Source organism: Amphiprion ocellaris, chromosome 2 (assembly GCF_022539595.1).
Source record: "Amphiprion ocellaris isolate individual 3 ecotype Okinawa chromosome 2, ASM2253959v1, whole genome shotgun sequence".
Lineage (NCBI taxonomy): Eukaryota > Metazoa > Chordata > Actinopteri > Pomacentridae > Amphiprion > Amphiprion ocellaris.
Window position 1 is genome coordinate 22564760 of NC_072767.1, and position 22620 is coordinate 22587379.

Consider the following 22620-nt stretch of genomic DNA (forward strand, 5'->3'; position numbering starts at 1 on the left):
TTGTTACTTGGGGGGCAGTTTGTACATGGTTTCTGATTGATTGGTCGTAGGGCTGAGCAATGGAACAATATGTATCATGAGATTTCATTATTTCAGAGCTAATCTGTTTGATCCACTCAATGTCTACAAGACTTTAAAGTATTTCAAAAACGTAACTGAAACAGATCAACACACCTCACTGACATACAGTTACATAAGTAAATGAACTGGAGGACTGTCAGTTGAGAATTTCGGATATGATAGATGCCAGCCATATTGCTTTCAAGGATTAGAATTTACAAGATAGTTCAAGTCAAATTACTTTCATTGATATAAACCGGTAATGATGTGTCTCAAAGGGCCTTACTGCCCAAAATGGCATCAGTTCTGAACCCAGGCAACGCTCTCCAAAATGACCAGGGAAGAGCTGTTTGACTGGATGGGCAGCTTGGACACTGACCAGAGTGAAAGAGAAGGTCAGAGTGGGCAGCTTGGAGGCATTGTGTTGGGTTTGTGATCAGCCAAATACTGTATCCAAGAGAGATGAAAGACTTGGTCGTTGTACGCTAAAGATCTGTGCTGAAACATACAAATGGTATATCAGCTGACTTCCATTTTCTCTCTTTCCATCTGTGCATCTTCTTCTTTTGCCTCCAGTTTTAGTCTGCCTGCCTCTCATTATCAAGCTGTTGCATTTATGTTCAACATGTTATTCCCTTCATCTGTGTAAGATCACTTTGTACTGTAAAATATAGGATGTAATGATATGCAGTGTTTGAATGGGTACACTCAATACCCTCACATTTACACAGCTCAATATTTTAGTTGGCTCTCAAAATTATTAGAACCTCTGCTAAACTCTGTTTCCGTTGTCACATTTAATTTGTGCTCTGTTGATTGGCCACCAAATAATGTGTATAATAATAATACGCTGTCACCGTTTTTGTTGATAAAACAAAAAATAAGCAGTTCCCTTCCTGTTTCTTGCTGTTAATGTGTAATGGCACCAAACCCCAGAAATGTTTTCCCTTTTGGGTTTCCTCACAACCTGTTTGATTAAAAAGTGCTGAGAGAGAGCGCACGTTCGCTTACCTCCCGCCAACACAAGCACACCCAGGCTGAGCAGTTGCTGCAGGTGCTTAAAAAATACAGTTAAACCGTAAGCTTCCTCTCCCCTGTTAAAAAGCAGATCTCTTTTAGTAGGCCGGGGGGAGCTGTCAAAGCAGTGGAGTGTGGGGAAGCTTTGGATTGTGGAAGCTAATAAGAGGCTCTGTCTCATTATTTGCATGTGGGTAATTAACAGCAGCGGTTTGACTCGTCCGCCTGATTGCCTCTCTAGTTATCTCCTCAGTAAATGGAAGAATGTTGGACTGGTGCTGTGGTTAAGAGCTAATTAAAAGATAATACTGTGTGGAGGTTTCTGCAGAAGATGGCAATCAGAGGTGAGACACACACATATAAAATATGTAGTCCTATTGTCTTATTACGCCAAAAACAGTCATCAGCCGTCTGAAGCACCAAGGAATCATTATCAGAGCCAACTTCCCTGAATTTATATTGTCTGCTTCACTGCAATATTTATTCAGTGTCCACATTATAATTCTGTAGGCTAGATCTTTGGTATCAAGTCCAAGTTTATTTCAAGAGTTCCATCATGTTCAAGTCAAGATCAGATTTAGAGAAGGTTGAAAATATATTCTAAACTTTTGACTCATCAAAGCAGCCACCTTTGACAGATATAACAGCTGAACACACTCGTGGCATTCTTTCCACAATGGAAATCAAATGTTCTTCAGAAAGTTCTTCCCAACTCTGTTGTAAAAGTTCCCATAAATGTGTGGCACTTGTAGGTTGCTTTGCTTTCACTCTTCTGTCCAGTTCATCCCAAACCAGCTCCATGGGGTTTAAGTCTGGAGACTGTGCTGCCACTCCATGGTTTCAAGCTTACCATCTGGTTCTTTTTTCATAAGGTAGTTCTGGCAGAGCTTGGACTTGTGTTTTGGGTCATTATCTTGCTGTAGGATGAACCCTTGACCAACTAGGAACATACCAGAGGGTACTGCATGGTGCTGCAGAATGCTGTGGTAGCCGTTTTGGTTCAGGGTACCTCTCACTCTGTACAAGTCACTGACCCTGGATCCAGCAAAACAGCCCCAGACCATCACGCTTCCTCCTCCATGTTTGACAGTTGATGTCACACACTGAGGAACCATCCTTTCTCCTACTCGATGGCGTAAAAAAAAACTGCGTGATGAACCAAAGATTTCAAATTTTGATTTGTCAGTCCGTAATACCTTCTTCCAGTCTTCAGTAGTCCATTGGTGGTGTTTGAGAGGCAAGCCTCCTTTTTTCTTGTCTTATTCTGACGTCTTAGCAATGGCTTTCTTTCTGCAATGTCAAACCTGCAACTCCAAATCTTCTCTTCACAGTTGAAACTGAGACTTCTTACTACGACCACTATGAAGCTGTGCTTGAAGCTGTTGTCCTGTGAGCTTCTATCACCAAGCTGTTGACTCTCAGAAACTTGTCTTCTGATTCTGTTGTGTCTTTGGGCCTTCCAGACCTCTTCTGTCAGAGTTTCCCCCAGTTTCTGAGTGCCTTTTGATGGTGAAGAAAACTGTACTGTTCTTCACAATTCCTCTGTGGGAAAGACCTACATTTTTAAGTGTTATGATGGTCTGTTTTTCTTCTATTGTTTATTGCCTTTTCCTCACCATGTTTATAGCAACACACTACTTTCTGCAGTACAATACTGTTCAAATAATGCTCTCGTTGGTATGGTGCCACAGTGTGTTCAAACACTACTTTTATGCAGACAGAGAGGGGGTTGTAAGAATTCAAGAAAAGTTGGGACACCTGTAGGATTTGGTAGCACCAACTTTCAAGGCTTGATCAACCTCCATTGCTGCAGAACAGCTTTAAGTTGTTAACCCATTTCTTCTTCCCCGAAAAAGGCCTTTTTTTTTATAATTTTGAAATGTACATTATTTTTCATTTTTGGATAACCTTACCTCTTTTTATTTTTATGTATTTATTTTTACCTCTGGCAGTTCACCATGTACCTTTGTTCCATTTCAAGCTATTCATTGGATTTGAGCTACTTGAATTTCAATTTAAAAAATGGAAAAATTGGGGCGTTCTAAAATTTTTGACTGGTAGTGTATATCAGTTGTAATTTTGTCCTTTAATCTGAGGAAATAAAAGCTTGAGGCAGCATTCAGAAGTTAATGAGACCACCTTGGAGAGATGACAATGCTTGCAAATTAGTTCAAGGCATGCACTTGGTGGATAGATCCATTTATTGTTAAAGCAGTTCATTAAAGTTTTATGTACAGCTAAAATAGTCCTCATCTTACACAATAACTTTCAGCAGAGAGCTGTTTCCTTATATGTCAACAAACAAACTGTATTATCTTGTTTTTGTTTAGTTTTTTTTCACCTCCTCTTTATTTTATTATAAATCCATAGTTGATGTTTTGTTTAAACAGTGAACCTACTTTGCCCGCATTTCTGTTGTTATTTCATCACTACTCATAATTCATCCTATAGGGTTAACTGTTCACTCACAGAGGCCATAGCAAAGCAAATTATGTTACCTAAGCCTCCTCGGATTTTCTCTAAAAATAGGCCAGCCTTGATATTCTCTTCCAATTTCTGTTCTCATCGCTGACTTGAGTTAGTCATTAGATGCCATGCGAGTGGGCAGATCAATACCGCTCATTGATCGGTTCTACCAGGTGGAGGAAAGGGGCAACAGCTCCTAAGTGGATAGAATAGACCAGAAATAAGCATCACTTCCTTATGACACCGAAGGTCAAAGCAGATGATCTTGTCTATATAGTCTATAAGTCTATATAATGAGACTTCTTCCTAACTTTGCCAGTTCCTGATGAATTATCGGTATCTATTTGTCACATCATTGAAACAAAAGAAACCACTTCAACGTTTAATCAGTTAATGGCAACTAAACAGTTCTACATTGACTTTTAATCTTTAAAGTTTGTTCTTTACATTTTTTTTTTCATCTTTCACATTTTTTATACTTACAGTGCTAGCTCTCATTTTGCACCACTCAGGTCAGGACTGCCAGGGACTACTGACAGTTATATATGGCTTCTCTCCCCTGCACACACTTCTACCAGGTTATTGGCTTCACTGACGCTCTGGCCGACAAGCTCCTTCCATCCCAGTGATGTTTCAAATACTGGGCTGTTTTATTTGTATTGGTGCCCTCTGATGGCTCTGAGCTCTGGCCTTGTGTTGGGCTTAAAGTTGGTCATAGTGATTACCTTTTTGAGGTTGATTTCATACTACAGTAACACCTGTACGTTTCCTGCCACAAACTGTTTTCTGTTTAGGACAAATGCGAGGGAAGCTCTGCTGGTTGGATGAACTCAGTGCAGAGTCACATCGCTGGCATCATCTTGAATATGTCTTTAAGATTGCAAGCAAGCACTTTCACTCGGCACTTGCTGTCTTGTGATTGCAGAGACTAACAATCAGTAGATGTAAACCCACACTTCAACTAGCTGACAGTCCATTGTTGCTAGTTATTAGATGGTAATTAATGTAGACTATGTTGCAGCCAGCTGCCTCTTCTTTGGTTTGCCCGCCTTTTTGTTTTTCCCCGCTCATACAGTTGTCATAATGATAATTATAACTGACAAAGAAGGTTTTTAAAAACCTTGGTGCCTACGTACAGCACTGACACAAACCCTAAAAAGCAATTGAAAATGTTACACGTTAGAGCTATTGATCAACGTGTAAAGGATCCTAAGTTTTTGAAAATTGTTGTTGGGACCACCTTTGTGTTTGTGTGTAAACATCTGGATCACTTTTTGTATCTGCCAACTAAAGCAGCACATGATACTATGTATTCTTATGGAGAAACTACAGTCTACTTTCTCATATTTCATTTTATATTGGACAGATCAATACTTCCACATGCAAGTGCCTGGAATTTGCATACATACCTGTTGTAAATCTTCCGTACTACACTGTATTTATCATCAGTATGTTATTTTGTAAAATCTTGGTGATTTTCTGTTTTTGTCAATTATAAAATTCTATAATTTAGAAAATCACCTAAATGTATACAGTTGTTTCTTTGAGATCCAACAAATTGTGATTGTGTGTCTGTGTGCACACACAGCAGGCACCAGAGAGAATGGGTCAGAGCGATGCTGTGTATGAGGTGGTCAGTCTTCAGAGGGAGGCAGAAAGAAGCAACGAAGAAAGAGGACGACTGGCCTCACCCACTGAGGAAGAGGAGGCTGATGAAGGTACTGAGGTCTTCCTCTTTCTATCTCTTGCTGTCTTTTCAGTTGCTCAGTATCAACCCCCTCACTGTTAGTTGAATTAATCATTTAAAGTGGGTTCTAGGTAACAATGCCAAAATTCTTCAAATCTCTCTGAAGCTTTCTCTGTCTCTGTGCATCAGTGAGATGCCACACTTGATGTAAGAAAAGCCTTCTTCTCAAAGACACACATTTATACAGACACATGTGTGAGAAGTCAACATTGTTTTCTCCAAAGCTTGATTGAAAATGTGACCTTGCACTGTTTGGCGCTATACAAATCCCATGCCGCTTTCAATATCAGAAAACAGAGAGAGAAAAAAATGCCACTTCTGTGTACCTTCAGAGGCATGGAAAAAAATGGAATTGGTTCACCACAAATAGCTTGTTGGTGGGAGCAATATATATCCTACAGTCACATTTCTTTTCAGTGTGGCATGAACGCCTCATCTAAATGAGATCATATGTCCAGATATGCACTCTGAAATAGAGTTTTACCAACACACGCACACACACACACACACAAATTCGTTCTGTTTGTGCTGCGAAGCCTTGTCACAAGCATGTGTATACCATGTATTAACAGACATACATCAACAGTGAAGTTTAATTTTGTTTAGATACATAAACACTGGCAAGGATTTATGTACATATGTATGTTTGAAATGTATCTGTAAGTGGCAAAGCATGTGAAATCAGCAAGGCAAGATTATGTGGAATGAGCTTGATACTGTGATTTGCAACAGATTTTGTGTGTTTGTAAGTGTTGTATTGTGCACAGCAATGAGCTGCAGGTAAAATCTCAAGGGTTTTGAATAGTTTTTTGTGTGATTATGCACGGTTGTGTATGTGCTCGTGCTTGAGCTTGGCCCAATCCTGTTAGCGCTTGTTGGCTTATAGCACCGGAGCGCTGAGATGTCAAGCACCATCAAACACCTCTCACATGGCCTTTTAGAATGAAGTTAACAGCCTTCTTCAGTCCACAGGACCAGACCGTGGAAGTCGGTGTGCTTTAATCCCTTTTTTTCATGTTCTAATTATTGATGACCCCTTGTTCAGATGAAAAATAAATGACAGGCAACATATGACAGAGAAACAATAACAACCCTTACAATTTTCCTGTTCCAAATTTTGCTTTTAACCACCGGTCAAAGTGACTGAAGTTAGAGTGACTTACCATCCTTGTATTTTGATTAATACCCTGAACATGGCCAGTTTTGGTGAAAGAGCAGAGTGGATATTTACCACCAGTAGTAGCAGCATAGCCAAAGGGGTAGAGGTAAAACAGCAGTAACATTAGCAGCACCAACCCTGGTTGTTAGACTCCAGTGGTTTCCAAACATGACCCAGTTTCAGTCCACTAATATAAACAGGATTGGCATTTCCACCTGACCACTGGGTAAGTAGAGCAGGTGTCACAAATTCGGCTTGGCCACAATTCAGACTTCACGCTTCATGGTAACACTAATTTTGATGAAGGTGCACACTTATGTGTTCATTTTGCTGGCTGTTAGTGTGTGCACAAATATTCCTGTGTCAGTTCAGATGATTTTCCCTCTCCACGGTATGTGAAATATTATTTCACTGCAGCCAAATGAATGCAAATGGAGATCATGCCATTGACTGAATTGTTTTAATTATGAATGTATGCTTAAAAAACACCTATTCACTGTATTATTATTTTATTAATGCAACTCTTCATAACTTCTGTGGATAATATACAGGTTAATTAGTTCCAAATATGTGGGAAACCTGTGACATTTTAATGTGACACAGATATCCGCAGTTTTATGGTGCAACAATCAAAGTTCTGCAGTGGAATATTGAGGCTGCCTCTATGAGAGTGAATTACAAATCTTAACAAAAGATGTCGTTAAAATAAAAACTTTTGTTGAAAAGGTTTTTAAAATTGTGATACAGCAACAGTGGACCATCTAACTTTGGAGGCTTATCGTCATCTGATTGTGCTTCATCTCTCAATTCTATCATTATATTGCTGCTGTAAACAGTTTTATGCCTTTTCTCCTTGAAGCGCTAAACTGTATTAACAGAATGGAAGACAAAAATTGTCTTTTCTATGACTGTCTGTCGAATCGACCAAAATCACGAGTCAGCCGCCAAAGCTGGAGCTGACGGCTTTCAGCTGGCACTGTGGGAGCCATTGAAAGGGCTTTTTCTATAATGTCCCTCTCCTCCCCCTGAGCTGAAAATTGAAGGCGCTCAGGGCTGCGGAGCTGGAGGTCAGTCTCATTGTGTACAGAAATGAATACACTCCTAGTGTAGATGTCACTGCTGCGCACACACACATTCAATTCATGTGGATATTTTTTCCCTCGTGGAAGCTGCAACGTGGAAAATAGGCCTGAAGCTGACATTCACTTTTTTTCTTTGCTTTTCCTTCCACAGCATGCTGTGTGATTGTTTTTTGTTACAGTGTCTCATACACACATGCTCACAAACGCACACAGACAGACAGATAAAAACTGTCTGTTCCTATTTCATATGCATCCATGCAAACTGTGATCCTACACATGTTTATATCTATACAGTCCCTCTGCTTTGTCAGTTATAGCTGGAACCACCATACATCTCTAAAAATACACATACAGAACCATGAGACAAGTAGAAGTTGTTTTAATCAGTACATCGCTTTTAAGCAAAAAGTGTTGGTCAAAACCAAAGTTCATTTAATAAAGCATAAAAATGGAACATCTTCATTATACTAATTGGAAATTTATGCTGAATTTAACATAAACAAAACCAATCCACTAGTGGCCTCAACATCAGAGAGATCCTATTTGAAAGTAATCGTACAATGAATATGCAGTCCTTCTCCAAATTAAAAGGTAACAGTAATGGCACTCATCTTCACAGTTTCTTTCATCACCTGGTAAGTTGGACTCATGCTTCCCTGCCACGTGGCCTGAGCAAATCAAAGGACAGAGGCAGCTGCTTCATGCTGGATCTGAACCATTTGAAACGACTCATCAAGCATTTATAAAGACCTAAAAAGCTCCTGCTGAGGTTGTGAGGATGTATAGGAGCAGCAGTGCAGCATAGTGGCAGCATGTTCTGGAAGATGATATTTACCTCATTCCTAAATGTCAAGGCCTTACTGGAGTCTTCATTGGGATTAAACGATGCCTTTAAACATGTTTTAACACTACGGCAAGCTAAAGATGTTGCTGTAACAGTAAGATATGTCTATAAATATTCTTCGTCATTTAGATCATTGGATTGCATGATAAAGACTCATTTTCTTATGGTGGAGAATTGTTTTTGGACATGCAGTGGGACCATTTCCTCACTACAACTTAATTCAGTATTCAGTCGCTGTCATGTGTCTCAACAGAACTTTTACTGCTAATTTTCTTTTGCCCAACATTCATGTTCACCTTTATTTTACAAAAGTAAACAAGCATTCCTTTTCATAGATGTGTCTGTCTAGATGGATCCTAATGTAATAATACCATGGAGATCATTTGTTTGTGTGTCTCTTGTAACTATCCATTTTTTTTAATCCAACACTTTTCAACACTTTTTCCATTGTAATACACAACAATCAGCCACAACATTGGAACACTGATTGTTGAGGTATCAGTGTATCATTGATTATCTTTAAAATAGGAGCTTTCAAGTTGGGATATATTGGGCAGTGATAAGTTGGTTCCTGAAGCTGATGCGGGCAATGTTCTGCTGGGAACCTTGAGTCCTGCATTCATGTGCTTGCTACTTTTACATGTGCCACCCCCCTAAATATGGTAGCAGCTCCTTTATGACAACAGTATTCCCTGATGGGTTATTTCAGTAGGACAGTGGTCCCTGCTACACTGCAAACACTGTTCAGGAAGGATTCAAGGAACGTAACTAAAAACCCAGAGTGGTGACTTGGCCTCAAAATTCCCCAGATCTCAGTCCCACCGAGCATCTGTAGGATCTGCTGCAAAACCTGGTCCAATCCATTGAGGCCCCAACTCACAACTTACAGGACTTTAGGGTGCTGCTCATAACATCTTGGAGCCAGATACCACAGGACACCTTTTAGAGGTCTTGTGGACTCCATGCATCGACACGCCAGCATTGTTTTGGCAGCACAAAAAGGACCTACACAATATTGGACAGCAGCATACATGCATTACACATATAATTGAACAGCAGTGTTATAAAATACATGTTATCAGCACACTTGCCAGAGATATTCTGGTAGTCTGTGTGTGCATTGCATGTGTGTTGGTTCCAGTGGGTGGTTTCTGTGTGGGGACCAGTTCATCTCTCCAGCAGCAGAGCAGGCCAGACAGTCAATTAGTGCTTTTGCATCTAAACACAAGTGGTTCGCTCTGCTGATTGCCTCTTGTCTGCCTCACGAACTGCAATAATGGAAGGTGTAGGCACTGCACAGGCACTCCTGCCTCCATTTAGCTGTGTGGTATCAGGATTAACATGTTTAAAATGAGTAGCATGTGTCAGAGCAGCTTTATGATTTCCATGTGAGTTTCATGTGGTCAAAATGTCTTGGACCTCTGACTTAGCAGAATCAGTCAGTCAATCTTGAAGTAACACTTGTCAAACAAGATTTTTTTCCTATGTATCTCTGTGTGCTCCTGTGAAAAGGTTCTAGATTTTAGGAATGATCTATTTCATGCTCTAAATGTGTATTAACATGTGGGTGTGTCTGTCTCTTTCAGATAGTGACAGTGAAATCTCGAGTGGGACTGGAGATGTTTCCAAAGACTGTCCTGAGAAAATCCTGGAGTCCTGGGGAGGAATCCTCAATAGATGGTAGGGCTTCAAAAACGACAGTGAGAAACCTGGACAGCGAGGAAAAAAAACATTAAGGGTTAATAAGGACAGACATTTGGAATCTGGATTGGAGGAGTGATACTCATTAGAGTGAAACTACACACAAGTGAATGATGAGAAAACAAGTCAAACGTTAGACATATATATAAATATGCTGATATTATGACTTTAAATTTAGTCATATATAAAACATTAGTTTACGAGCCATGAATTATATTGACATTTTAAAATGCAGAACTTGATTTAAAATTTTAGTGGTGACTTTAGTGTTTGTAACTACACCAAATATCAGATGCAACATTTTTGTGAAACGCGTTAAAGGAACCACATATTTGGAGTAGTTTGGTTTTATTGTAGAGCGACTTTAAAATCATAATGCAATTCACAAACTGTTAAGATTTTCAGCTCTTTAGCTCCCTCATCGTCTGCAAAAGCACAATGATGTGACACATCGGTGCCGAACAGTAAGTTAAGCCGTCCTTGCCTCATACAGATTGCGATATACTGTGCACGAGTCCGCTCCATTATGGCAGTTAGATTGTTTTATCCTCCCAGTTTATATGATCTACCTACTCAAATTAAAGCAGAGACATAGCACTTTAATGAAGCATCATATATATTTTTTCATTTAAAATGGAATTGGCTGCAAAGAGCCTAAAGAGCAGAAAACATGCACAGTCCACATTCTTGTTCTCTAGACTCTGTTTCACTTAATTTATCTGGTCTAACCCAAACTGTCTTTTTAATACTTTGAGCTTTTACAAGAACCAGCTCTGAAACATACAGCTTTTTATACATACATACATACATACATACATTATTAACTGAATAAAAGATGATTCAGGCTTTTCATTTGAGTTCCCAGCCTGTTTTCTTGCTGTTGCATCAGCACAATGTAGTGAAGCTTATTGGGAAATTGCTTTCATATGGCCTCAATAAATGCATTATGATGAGATTTCAAGCATCATTAAAAAGAGCTGACAGTGTGTTTTCAAAAGCAGATTTTTGTTCTCATGTGGGAGCAGAGCACTGCTGTTAATATTCCAGACAACAGTATTGCACTTGGTAGTTTTGTTAGTAAAGTAGTTCACGAATGAAGACAAGATGTGTTATTCGGGCGATGCTATAACTAATACTGTAGTTAATAAAGCAATGCCTCTGTAATTAACTGACTACTGTAATCAGCACTGTAGGTCATATTGTAATTGCATTTAAGTGAGTAAGAGAACCTTTAGGTACTGTAGCAGGAATGTGGGAGAATCGCACAATGGCAGAATTTTGTTGTGTACTGATCAGCTCCCAATATATTTGTGTGTGTAAGTATAACGAGGGGTTCAGTCAACCTTCCTTACTTGGCAACCAAAGTCAGGAACAACCTAAATACACTGTGAAATAATTATGCTATAATTAATAACCACTTTGTTTTTTAGACCAAATGGCATTTATTTTGTGCAGCATGAATACGGCAGCGTGACAGACCTACACCTGTGCACTTGATTGACTTGATTGGTCTTGTGCTGTCACTGCCAACATGTTATTATCTCACACCTACAGGACATAATAAAGTAAAGCAATTATCAAATCAGTCCAGCTGCCTTTGAAAATAATAGTTAAAGTGGCTGAACCGAATTAAGTGACATTTTGAAATAAAAGATTACTTTTGTGTGTGTGTGTACCAGGCATGGGAACCTGTCCACTCGTCCGAAGGGTTTGTCCTCATTGGTTCGCAGTGGCATTCCTGAGCCACTCAGAGCTGAAGTCTGGCAGCTGCTGGCTGGTTGCCACGACAACCATGACCTGCTTGAGCACTACCGCATCCTCATCACCAAGGTAAACTAACACATACACACAGACCAGGGAGGGACAGCTGCTTATGAGAAGTTGCGTTTATGATCCAAATGCTGAGACAAAGCATGTCCTGGGTGTTTTCTGGCTGTCCAAATACATACCTTAGTGTGTGAATAAACATGAGTTTCCAAAGATTTTTTAAAATATATTTTTATAACCATATCCTGACTTGAGGGCTGTCAAGACAACAAGCTTTTAGTGGTTACTATTGGATCTCATATGTCAGCTGTAGCTTAAAAAGTGACTCCTAACAGAAGTCAAGAGTTACTTTGATTTAGAGTGATATGTAGAGTTGTCTTTCCTCTTGTTAATATTATAGTACTCACGCATCACTTTGGTATTTTGTCAGTATTTTGTAATTTTCTTGTGTGTGTATGTTACTCGTGCCTTACGTAGATGGTGCATTGGTTCTTCCAGGTGAAGTGGTTGTTGTGTTTTGGTGGAAACCAGATGTGTGGTGTGAACCGTTATGAGATCATGTCACTTTGATGAAAATATTTGTCCTTTTTGTGTGCAGTTATATGTCTAACCAGCATCACTGATACTGCAGTTCATTAGCGCTGTTCCTCTGAACTGTGTGTCAAGTTGGAGAACACTTTAATTTAGCGGTGACATTTAAAATGCATGTGGTACTGTCTCAGGACAGCTTGTGCTGGCCCTTTGGCCTCCCAGAGAGCGTGCAAGGACTGACAGTGAATTTTTGGACCTTTAATATTTAACTATTGGATGTTTTAAGACTGTGTTTGCATGTAACCTATTTGTTGCAGTTGGTTAGTCATTTAAGTTTAGAATGGTGATGATGCTGTTCTATAGATGCAAGGGCGAGTTCTGTTGCAACAGCACCATCTACAAACTGAATTCACATCTGTTGAGGTCAATTTCTTATGTGGCGTTGATGTAATTTGCTTAGAACCGATAGATTAAAAGCTTGCTTGCACAGTCTGTGTCATTCAGGCAGAATTCAGGACATATGTTGCTCTACTGTCTCAGATTTTTTTCAGAGTTTACTTCTTTGTTATTTGAGAACCAAAACAGTTCTGTAAAATATTTTTGGCAGAATATTGCGAATCTCATATGTTTTCAGACCTGAAAATATTTGTTTTCTCCCTTTACAAAACATCTTACTCAAGAAGCCAATTTAATGGTTTAATATCTCCAGAAATGTAATTCCTAGAGCCATAAAATTTAATGAGGACACAGATAAAATTGGTGCAGCAAATACAAATCATTGCATGGCTCCAGCAAATGCCAAATTTTATTCATTGCCATTTGAAAATGGAAAAAAAGACAAATCAAGCTTCCAGTTTTTGCTACTTTGACTTGTTAAAATGGTAATGTCTACATATTGTCATTAAATGTGTGAAGTTACCAGTTGCTTCTGTCTTGTCTTCGTGTTAAAACGTATGAGGCTTATTTTGCCTTATGAAGATTGAACAGAGACACCCATCAGGTGTTATCAGACAGAGGCCACATGAACGACGCAGGCCATGTGTGTGACAGTAGCTGAATTTACCTAAATTCAGATTTTTTTTTTTAAATTCTGAATTTGCCTAAATGTGAAGATGCTTGTTAAAATAGCAAAAAACTGGGACCTTGGTTGTCCACACATCAAATACTACTGATCCAATCAACATGTCTGAGCACTCCAGAGTTCATGTGAACCAAACCAGATAAGTTATGTATAAAAAAAATCCTACAACAACAAACAAATAACACAAATGGAGATTAGTGTAGAAATTCACGTTTTTTTTCATGTTTTTCTCCAGAATGACTTGCAGCAAATGACTTGTGCAAATCTAAAACCTAGTAAACATGCCGTCTAACATGCGTAGTACAATATAAATATTGTTGTCAGTCGTACTAGCAACCCACAGTAGAAGGTCACAGTCAAGGTTCAAGTTCAGGAGGGCAGAAATGAGAAGAATTTCACATAAATGCTGATATTAAAATAGGCAAGAGTAGCAACAGTTCTGGACTTTGTTGCATATGCTACCGTTTAAAAGTTTGGGGTCACTTAGAAATGTCTTTATTTTTGAAAGAAATTTTTTTTTTTCAGTGAAGATACAGTCTAGACGTTGTTAATGTGATAAATGACTATTCTAGCTGGAAACGGCTGATTTTCAATGAAATATCTACATAGGGGTACAGAGGAACATTTCCAGCAACCATCACTCCTGTATTCTAATGCTGCATTTTGTTAGTTAATGATGTTGAAAGGCTGATTGATGATTAGAAAACCCTTGTGCAATTATGTTAGCACATGAAAAAAAGTGTGAGTTTTCATGGAAAACATGAAATTGTCTGGATGACCCCAAACTTTTGAATAATAGTGTATTATCAAATTAATAGATTAGTGCAGGTCAACTGTGGGAATATTACTGCTCATAATTATGACTTGCCATACATTATACTACAACTTAATGAAATTTTGCTTTGCTTGACAGTGATGCAAATACCTGTCCAACATTTTTTAAACCCATAAATATCTCTGCCTTTGTTTGATATGTTGATATATTGACTATTTCATGAATATGTTATTGTCACCTTTGTTTTATGTACTCTGTGTTAATCTCATTAGAGATTTTTTTGCCAGTTTTTTATTCTCCGAATGTGATCAGGCAGTTGTATAACCAAAGTCTGTAACCCATTCTGAGACTGTAAGACCTTTGCAAACCAGTATGTAAAGTTACAAAGCCCCACTGGATCAGACAACATCAGCAGTAGCAGGAGATGATATAAACACTCAAAGTAAACAGAGATCCTCCTTTTTATTGATAATAACAGTCTTTCTTTTTGCCACACAGAAGCAGGTGAAACTACCTGCCTCAATCAATAAGCAGAGGGAGAGGGGAATAGATGGAAAGAAGAAAAATTGCGAGAGAGGAATGTGAACCCATAAATATGAAGCTGATGGTGACTGAGAGAAGAAAAGGAATGTGTGTAAATGTTAAGAGAGCTGGCCGAGTTGTCTCCTTCCTGAGTCACAGATTTTTAGTTGTCCTTCACTGCTGTGTAAATATCTTGTTGTCTTACTCAATCTGTCTCTCATTTTTATGTGTTGTATTGGACAGTTTTTCTGCTGCTATTTCATTTGTCTACCTGGTTCCCTGTGTCCCTTTTCTTTCTCATTTTCCATTTCCCACAGTCACTTACTTTTTGTCTGTAGCGCTGTCTCTTTTTTTATGGCTTACACTCACTTTCTTTATTGTGTTAACCGTGTTTTTCTGTGCCTCTCTCTTTCTTTCATTCTCCCCCTCTGCCTCCCTCCCCCCATTCTTTCTCACTCTCGTTACATAAGACACAGCTTCTGTAGTTCAGCTCATTTATTCTCATTCCGCTGCCCGGGCCACGCCCACATCCTCTGTCTTGCTGGAGTAGTGATGGTATTGATAGGCGGTTGGCAGAGCTATTAATAGCTGCACCAAATGAATGGAACTGAGGGAAGATGGAAGAGGGAGGGTAAAAGAGAAGTGAGGCAAATGATAAATGTCTGTTGTCTGTGCTCGGTGACAACGTTAATGCTGATTGAATTCTAAGTAATTGCACTGCGCTCTGTTGGAAATGCTGTCCATGTTGTAAATAAGCACTGTGTCTCACCAGTGGCCCCTGTTAGAGACCCACAGAGAGATTTTTGACCTCATGAGAATTCCCAATGTGAGAAACACGGGGTTAGACTAAGTTACTGAGCATTTAACAGCTTGTGGCCCATGGCCGGGTAGGTTGATATCATAGATCGCAAGTGTCATGTTCAGTGTTGAACTGCTCTCATTTACAGTCGTCACACACAGAGTCACAAATGCACACTCAGTCGCACACACTACAGCCTTAGGGCATCTGAGACATTCACAAATAACTCCCTTCTCGGCTGGTCCGGCACTGTGTTTGGGGTAGGGGTTGGGGGTTTGCTGGTGACATTTGAACAACCTTTTCGTGTCCCTAGAACTGAACAAGCCCAAGGTGTGCTGCCACGCTTGAACCCACAGCTTAAAAAAGCTCTGCCAGCTATTTCCATGGCTACCTTTCCAAAAACCAATCTCACTCACAGCACAGCTAGTGTGTTAACAGAGGTCAGGATCTCTCCTCAGGTTCGATGACTGGAAGCAGAAGCCTGGAACAGTGGTTTTTCCGCAGCAGGCTGTGAGGAGCCTCAGACTGTATGGACCTGAAGGTCTTCCAAGGAGATTGTTTTGCAGAGGGGACTGATTTTTTTTCTTTTTATCTTTTCTTTTCATTGCTTGTGACTCCAGTATAATTGTGTTTTTATAGAAAAATCATTGAAGAAATGCATACCAGATACAAATTTACATCAAGTAACTATTATTTTGTGTCTGTCATTTCTGCTTCTTACCTCATCTTTGTTGGACTCCCCTCCCAAGACTGGAACGAACCCTCAAGTTCTTTACAAAACACGTAATTAAAAGCAGAAATGTAATTATACCAGGACTGTAAGGTGCTTTACATTTTGCTGTCGAATCATATTCAGGCCTGGCGCCAGCTTAGTGATGACATTTAATGTTGGTGTACAATCAAAGGTAGCATCAGTCATGCAGCCAGACTGGAATAATACTACACCCACGCCTGATAACCCACATACAGATACATGGAGTATAATGTACATAAGATAGGCTGCTATGGTAACTGCAAGGGTCTTTGGACTTGCTTGAAGTTGTCTCCATGACGATTCTGTGTCTGCTTTCACCTTTGTCTCAGCATTCTGCTTTAGTTAATTAAGTACTTGATATTTGAATAACTGGAACCTAGGTAGGTGGCCAGCTTCTTATGAATTTCCCAGAGTACTTTTTCAACCTTCTGGCAACCACTGCAGTCACTATTGTACAGTATGAGTGTATAGTAGTTTGAATTTTGCCCTTTTGTGACACTGCTATATGTCATGGTTTACTAGCTCCACTTACATAAGGCAGGGTAAGATACATATTAAAATCATAATGCTTGTTACTTTTTCAGTAGGTGCTGAGTCTTTAAAAACAAAAGAATTACACAGAATGTTTAATGATGCCAGATTGCTGATGACCCGCAGTATGCATTCATGGATCAATCGATTATGAAAATCTTGCAGATTATTTCTTATAAACTGACTGGTCATTGCTGCTCTAGTTTATTATGTCATTCAGTGAGTCGTCTGATACCATTATATGTACTGCACACTCGTTTGTAACTTCATGACAGAACAAAGTCCAGCTCTGGGGATTTTGATGTTTCACCTCTGCCAGACCTGGTGGACCTCGGAAATTCTTTCAAAGCTCGCTGATGGAGTTCAAAGCCATGCAGTGTGATTAAAGCTGACAGACAAAAGTAATTTTTCTTAGGTCTTTAGACACTGACATTATGACAATAATACAAGATATGTTACCTTTACCTGAAATTACAGTATGGCTGTATGCACAATTACACACTGTGTGCATGCATAAACATAATTACTCAGTTCAGTTCTGCCCTGCTACTAGTTTGAGGTCTCCCATCATTCATGGATGAAAAAAATCCCCATGAGGGTCCAACTATTGTCAGTCAAAGCCTTTCACACGATACAAACCCCCCTACACACTCCCCACTGTCCCATCCTCCCTCATAGTATCTGTAGGCAGCAGCTGCACTGCATGTCCACAATACAGCCAACGCCACTTCCATTCTCCCCTCCTTACAATATAGCGCTATTCACAGCATTCCTTCTTTCTCCGGTCTGTGTGTCTCCATAATGCATCCACCTCCAAATCACATACAGTATCCACAGCAGAAAACCAGCAGGCACCATAAAAGGACACGCTGCCTTTCGTCAGCCAATGGTCATTTCTGATGCATCAGAGTATCATTTCACTAAACAGATGAACAAGAGAAAACTATAAGACAGAATTTATGATTGATTTTTAGTATCTCCACTTAACCACTTATCAGAATGTGTAGATACTGAATGTAGTTGAGATGGTGTAATCAGTATATGTATTATATGTCATATTATTTAATGTCTTCTCAATGCCTTGAATTAAATGTAGAATTTCCTATCTAGATAGAAATAACAAAAAGTGTGGGAACATTTTTTTTGTAGGATATTTGTTCTAACTGTAATTGTGCTACCATACAGTAGTAACTACATCCACTGTGTGTGTATTATCTTAGCCTCCTAGCTGTACTGACACTGCTATGACAGCTTGGATTAAGGAGATCCAGCCTCCAGCTTCTTCTTTGGTCACAACACTTCTGTGTCTCAGTCTTCAAACCGACTGTAGCCTCACAGCTGGAGCAGTGCTCTGCTCTCTTTTCTTCGTACTGCTGACCAGCACCAGCTTGTATCTCCTAATTCAATAGATCTGAATGACTTGCCATGAACAACATCATTAACATTTTCATCTTGATGCTGAATTTAGACTTGCATGTAGCAGGAATGCTGTTTGTATGCAGTTTAGAGTCAGATAAAATGTGAATCTGCTCCGTTGTGCAAGAAAAAACATTCAGCATAGTCAGTAACATAGCACTGCATACCCCAGGATATACAGTAGTGACACATCCATAATACAGGACAACAGGCTGCTAACAGGACCTATTTAAACAATATTTGTGTTTTTCTTTGGCAAAAAAAACCCAGTCAGATCAAGTGAACATCCAAGGACTTGTTTACTGTTTACATTCACATGACTAAGAGATGCACATTACATGCTGACCTACTTGGTACATGGAGAATAGGAGCTACAGGATAATGAATATAAATATCTCAACCTGAGCGGTCAGACAGGTCTTCACCGCCACGTGGTATGATATTAAATGAAGATGATAGATGGTGATTTCAGTAGGCAGCCTGTCTTTGACCTTTAGCTCCTCTTTACCATTCAGCTGCTGTATTCTCAATGTAAACAGCTTACATGGTGACACTGTGCTGGAGGCAAAAATGGCAGAAATATTTTTAACATTTGGAAATTCAATTTACATTGTAGCCATTTATATGTGATACATTGTAGCCATTTAAATGTGATGATTACAGCTGTAACTTTGATCTCCAGATACTGCAAGCTGACTTCTTAACGTTAACAGTCTCATATGCTGTTGCTGTTTTATATTATATAATAATGTGTTGTCACATCGGTTACTTCCAAAAACAGTAATCACAGCTTTCTGGTTGTTGTTGTTGTTGTTTTTATGTTTGCTGCTTTATGCAACTACTGTCACACTTTCTGCGTTCACAGTGACAAAGAGATGTGACTGTAAAAATGGTATCAGCGTTTCAGTAAAGTGCATATAGTACACCTATACTTTCCAAACGTGATGCTGGTCCATGGCACTATTTCACTCCAGGATACTGGTGAGCCAAGAGATGTACAAGGACTTACTGGTCTGGAGTTCATTAGATTTAGTGTGAAATGATCACAGTATCTACAAGGAATCCATGTTTTGATTTTTGGCAAATAGTGTCAGTGTATGACGTCAGTTTCCAGTGAAGTCTTCGTGACAGGCAGTCAAGCTACACTCCGGTCAGTGACTTCTAATGTTGTCAGTACTTCAAATTCTTCATCTTCTGTGCCGTAAACCTTGGAAGTGAATCCAAACACAGCTTGACCCACTCTTGATAAATATAAGACTGACTTCTATTGCTAAGCTAAGTTTAGTGTTGGTCTATTGATGTGCTAGCTGAAGGTCTGTATCCATGCAGTGAACCAGCGGTAATCTGCCCCACTAAGCACCTACCCCTCCATATCCGAGCCCCAAGACTCTTGAACAAGAGTGTTGTTAGTGATCAGAGTTACAATACAGAAACCACGACACATTTTGCTTTTTTAGAAAAATGAAATAATAGAAATTCCTTGATAACCAACATCTTGTAAACCAGTGAGCCACTTGATACAGAAGTTACTATATACCAGCAGGTAATGTTCATGAGAATGGTAGTTGTAGGAATATGAACCTTTTCCTTTGCATTGCTGTACCAGTATCTTTGTAGTTAAACAATAAGATGCCGTCTATACACATTAAAATAGAAATGAATAAACTCCAAGCTTATGACAAGTATAATGTGGCATTGCACATTAATCCATAGTTCTATGACTTTGTGTAATTAATCATCATCCATTAGTTCTTAGTGGACAAGACAATTCCTTTGTCTGTATCTGCTTCCTTGGCTACAACAGTAAACCCAACAGGAGAAAAAATGGAGATCCACAGTTGCCCCTGAAATCTGAAAAATATTCCTGTTTTTTTTTTTTTCTTGTCAGTGTGTCTGATCCCATCCAGGCAAACTTGTGAGTTAAAAGGCGTCCTACACATGAAGACCATTCCTGGACTGTGAAGATTTCATTCATCACAAAACAAATATGGACCTCTGATAAATACTGGAAGAATTTAGTCTAATTGGGCAACATCCCATAAGAAACAATAAAATTATCATTAGTGCCACAATAGATGTCCGCTGGCTGGCTGGATTATTGAATAAGTACACACATGGACAAAGCTGTTGGTACCCCTCAGTTAATGAAAGAAAAACCCACAGTGATTGCAGTGATTGCCTCAAAAGGTTGTGCAACAAAATATTAAGTTAAGGGTACCATCATTTTTGTCCAGGCCTGTTTCATGAGTTTATTTTTTTAAGTAATTCTGTTGAACCATGGTTCAAAAGCAATGTCTGATTTTCATTGGTTAATTTTCATAGAATTTTTATTTATTATTACTTTTGTCAGATTCAAATTATTTCTGTGACCATTGTGGGTTTTTCTTTCATTAACCGAGGGGTACCAACAATTTTGTCCATGTGTGTACTTGTGATATATTATCTCTAAATATAAGGATATATGTGCATTATTTCCCATATTTACATATTAACTGCCATCATCCTTATCAACAGATGTGCACTATCTGTTTGTGTTAAAGGACTTTCACCTTCCCTCATTTTTTTTTATCTTTTCTTTTTGTAAATTTTTATCCAGGAGCCTATGCAGGTATTGTTCAACAAGACTCTATACTAATGTCATGTGAACAGAGCTTACAGTACTGACTGTCCTTTGGTCAACCTTCAGGAGCAGACTGACTACTGTATGTTGTTACTTGACCACTAGGTATTATTCATTTTGTCTTAATAAGGTCAGCAATGTGTTATTGATTTATTGAATCAATTTATTGAAAAAGGTGGTTGACAATCTTTGGATTAATGTTTTCATTTGTTGCGCCCCCCCCCCCCCCCCCAGAGCATGCTCCATAAAGATGCCACATATGTAAACTGTACTTAACTAATTATAGTCACTCATCTTCTCCTGGTAAAGAGTCTTTGAACAAGATGGTGAACACCTTGCATCATTATTTACTGTGCTCTGGATAAGCCTCCCAGTCAAACACCTTTTAATGTAGATGTAAACTCCCTGCTTATGCTGACACATTGCTGTTGAGACTGATATCAGCAGGAGCCCAGGGGTGGAGGAGGGTGGGATGCTGGGAAGCCGTGAAAGGTGAATCAGCCTCCACCTTTGTTTCCAAGTGGCCCCGCTGGCTTTGTTTTGGAGCAGAATGAATTATTAACGGTGGCCTTCTGGTCGTGTTTTTCATCAGTGTCCACCTCCAAAGGTAAAGAGCACCGTGTTGAGAGATCTCCATTGACTGGCTCCTTCCATAGTAACAACACAACTGCCTCCCTGACCTTTTTTTCAGTCTCCATTTTTTCTATTTTTAGTTTAAGTTTCCTATCTTTCTGCCCAGTCTTCTGCTTTTTAAATTTTTTTTTTTTTTTTCAGTGTTTTTCACAATGGCTACCTCGGGAGAATATTCTCTCAGTTTAACCTTGTAAACACTCGCTAATAGATGATAAACATCAAGTATACTGACTTCTTTGTAAGTTATATCACTGATGCTGCTTTTATTACTCCGCCAAGGAACGCGGCAGAGTTATGGGACGATCAGCGTTGGTTTATCCGTCTGATGTCTGTCCGTTTGCAACCTTAGTCAAAAACAGACTAACGGATTTGGATGAAATTTTTAGGGATGGTCAGAGATGACACAAAAACCAAGTGATTAGATTTTTGCAGTTATGCGGCTTATAGTCTGGATCCACGGATTTGTTAAAGATTTCTGTATAATTGCGAGATAACTGCATGGCGTCACTGTAACTATGACTACATGTGAAATCTTCAGCTGCCTGCTGACAATCACATGATTACAATCCTACTGCAAATCGACCACTGCGGACCACAAATTGTTGAAATCAGTCGGAAGTCATATGACTGAGCAGCCTTGGCGGAGTACTGCGCTCTCTGAGTGCTTTTCTTGTCTTGATGGCCAACTATTGTTTCAAAATAATTTTATCTTGTATACATCTGCACTACATCTCTTTGAAAATTTCAACTTAATGTATGTTACCATGGTATAACTCAAATATTGTGCCATGGATTACAAAAATGTAATGTTTCTATTAATTTGTAAAAGGTAACGATAAAGACCTTTATTGGCAGTAATTAATGATCATTTTATTATTATTAGCAAACTGGAAAATGAACAAATCAGAAATCTATAGTTTAAATATCCCATATTTAAGAATGTTGCTTATAAAATGTTTAAACCAAGATATAACTTCTTCTGCAGCTACTGCCTTTATATATAAATCAGCAAGTCTGTGTGAGCATTTTCTATGGCTTGAATGCGCTGTCATAAACAGGTGGCATGTCAAAGAGATGAAATAGCAGGAGCCACCATTTACTATGTATTGTATTGC

General features: G+C 39.1%; 1 protein-coding gene across 5 annotated transcripts in view; it reads left to right on the forward strand.

The window, feature by feature from the left end:
- rabgap1l (RAB GTPase activating protein 1-like) overlaps positions 1-22620 on the forward strand; it is a 120672-nt gene that overhangs the window by 18195 nt on the left and 79857 nt on the right. For 4 of the 5 annotated variants that reach the window (XM_055005237.1, XM_055005223.1, XM_055005232.1 and 1 more), the window contains 3 exons: positions 5132-5261; positions 9962-10055; positions 11756-11906. In XM_055005237.1, the coding sequence (XP_054861212.1) occupies positions 5132-5261; positions 9962-10055; positions 11756-11906 (375 nt within the window). The remainder of the gene's footprint in view (positions 1-5131; positions 5262-9961; positions 10056-11755; positions 11907-22620) is intronic. The other variant, XM_055005224.1, reaches the window with a different exon arrangement.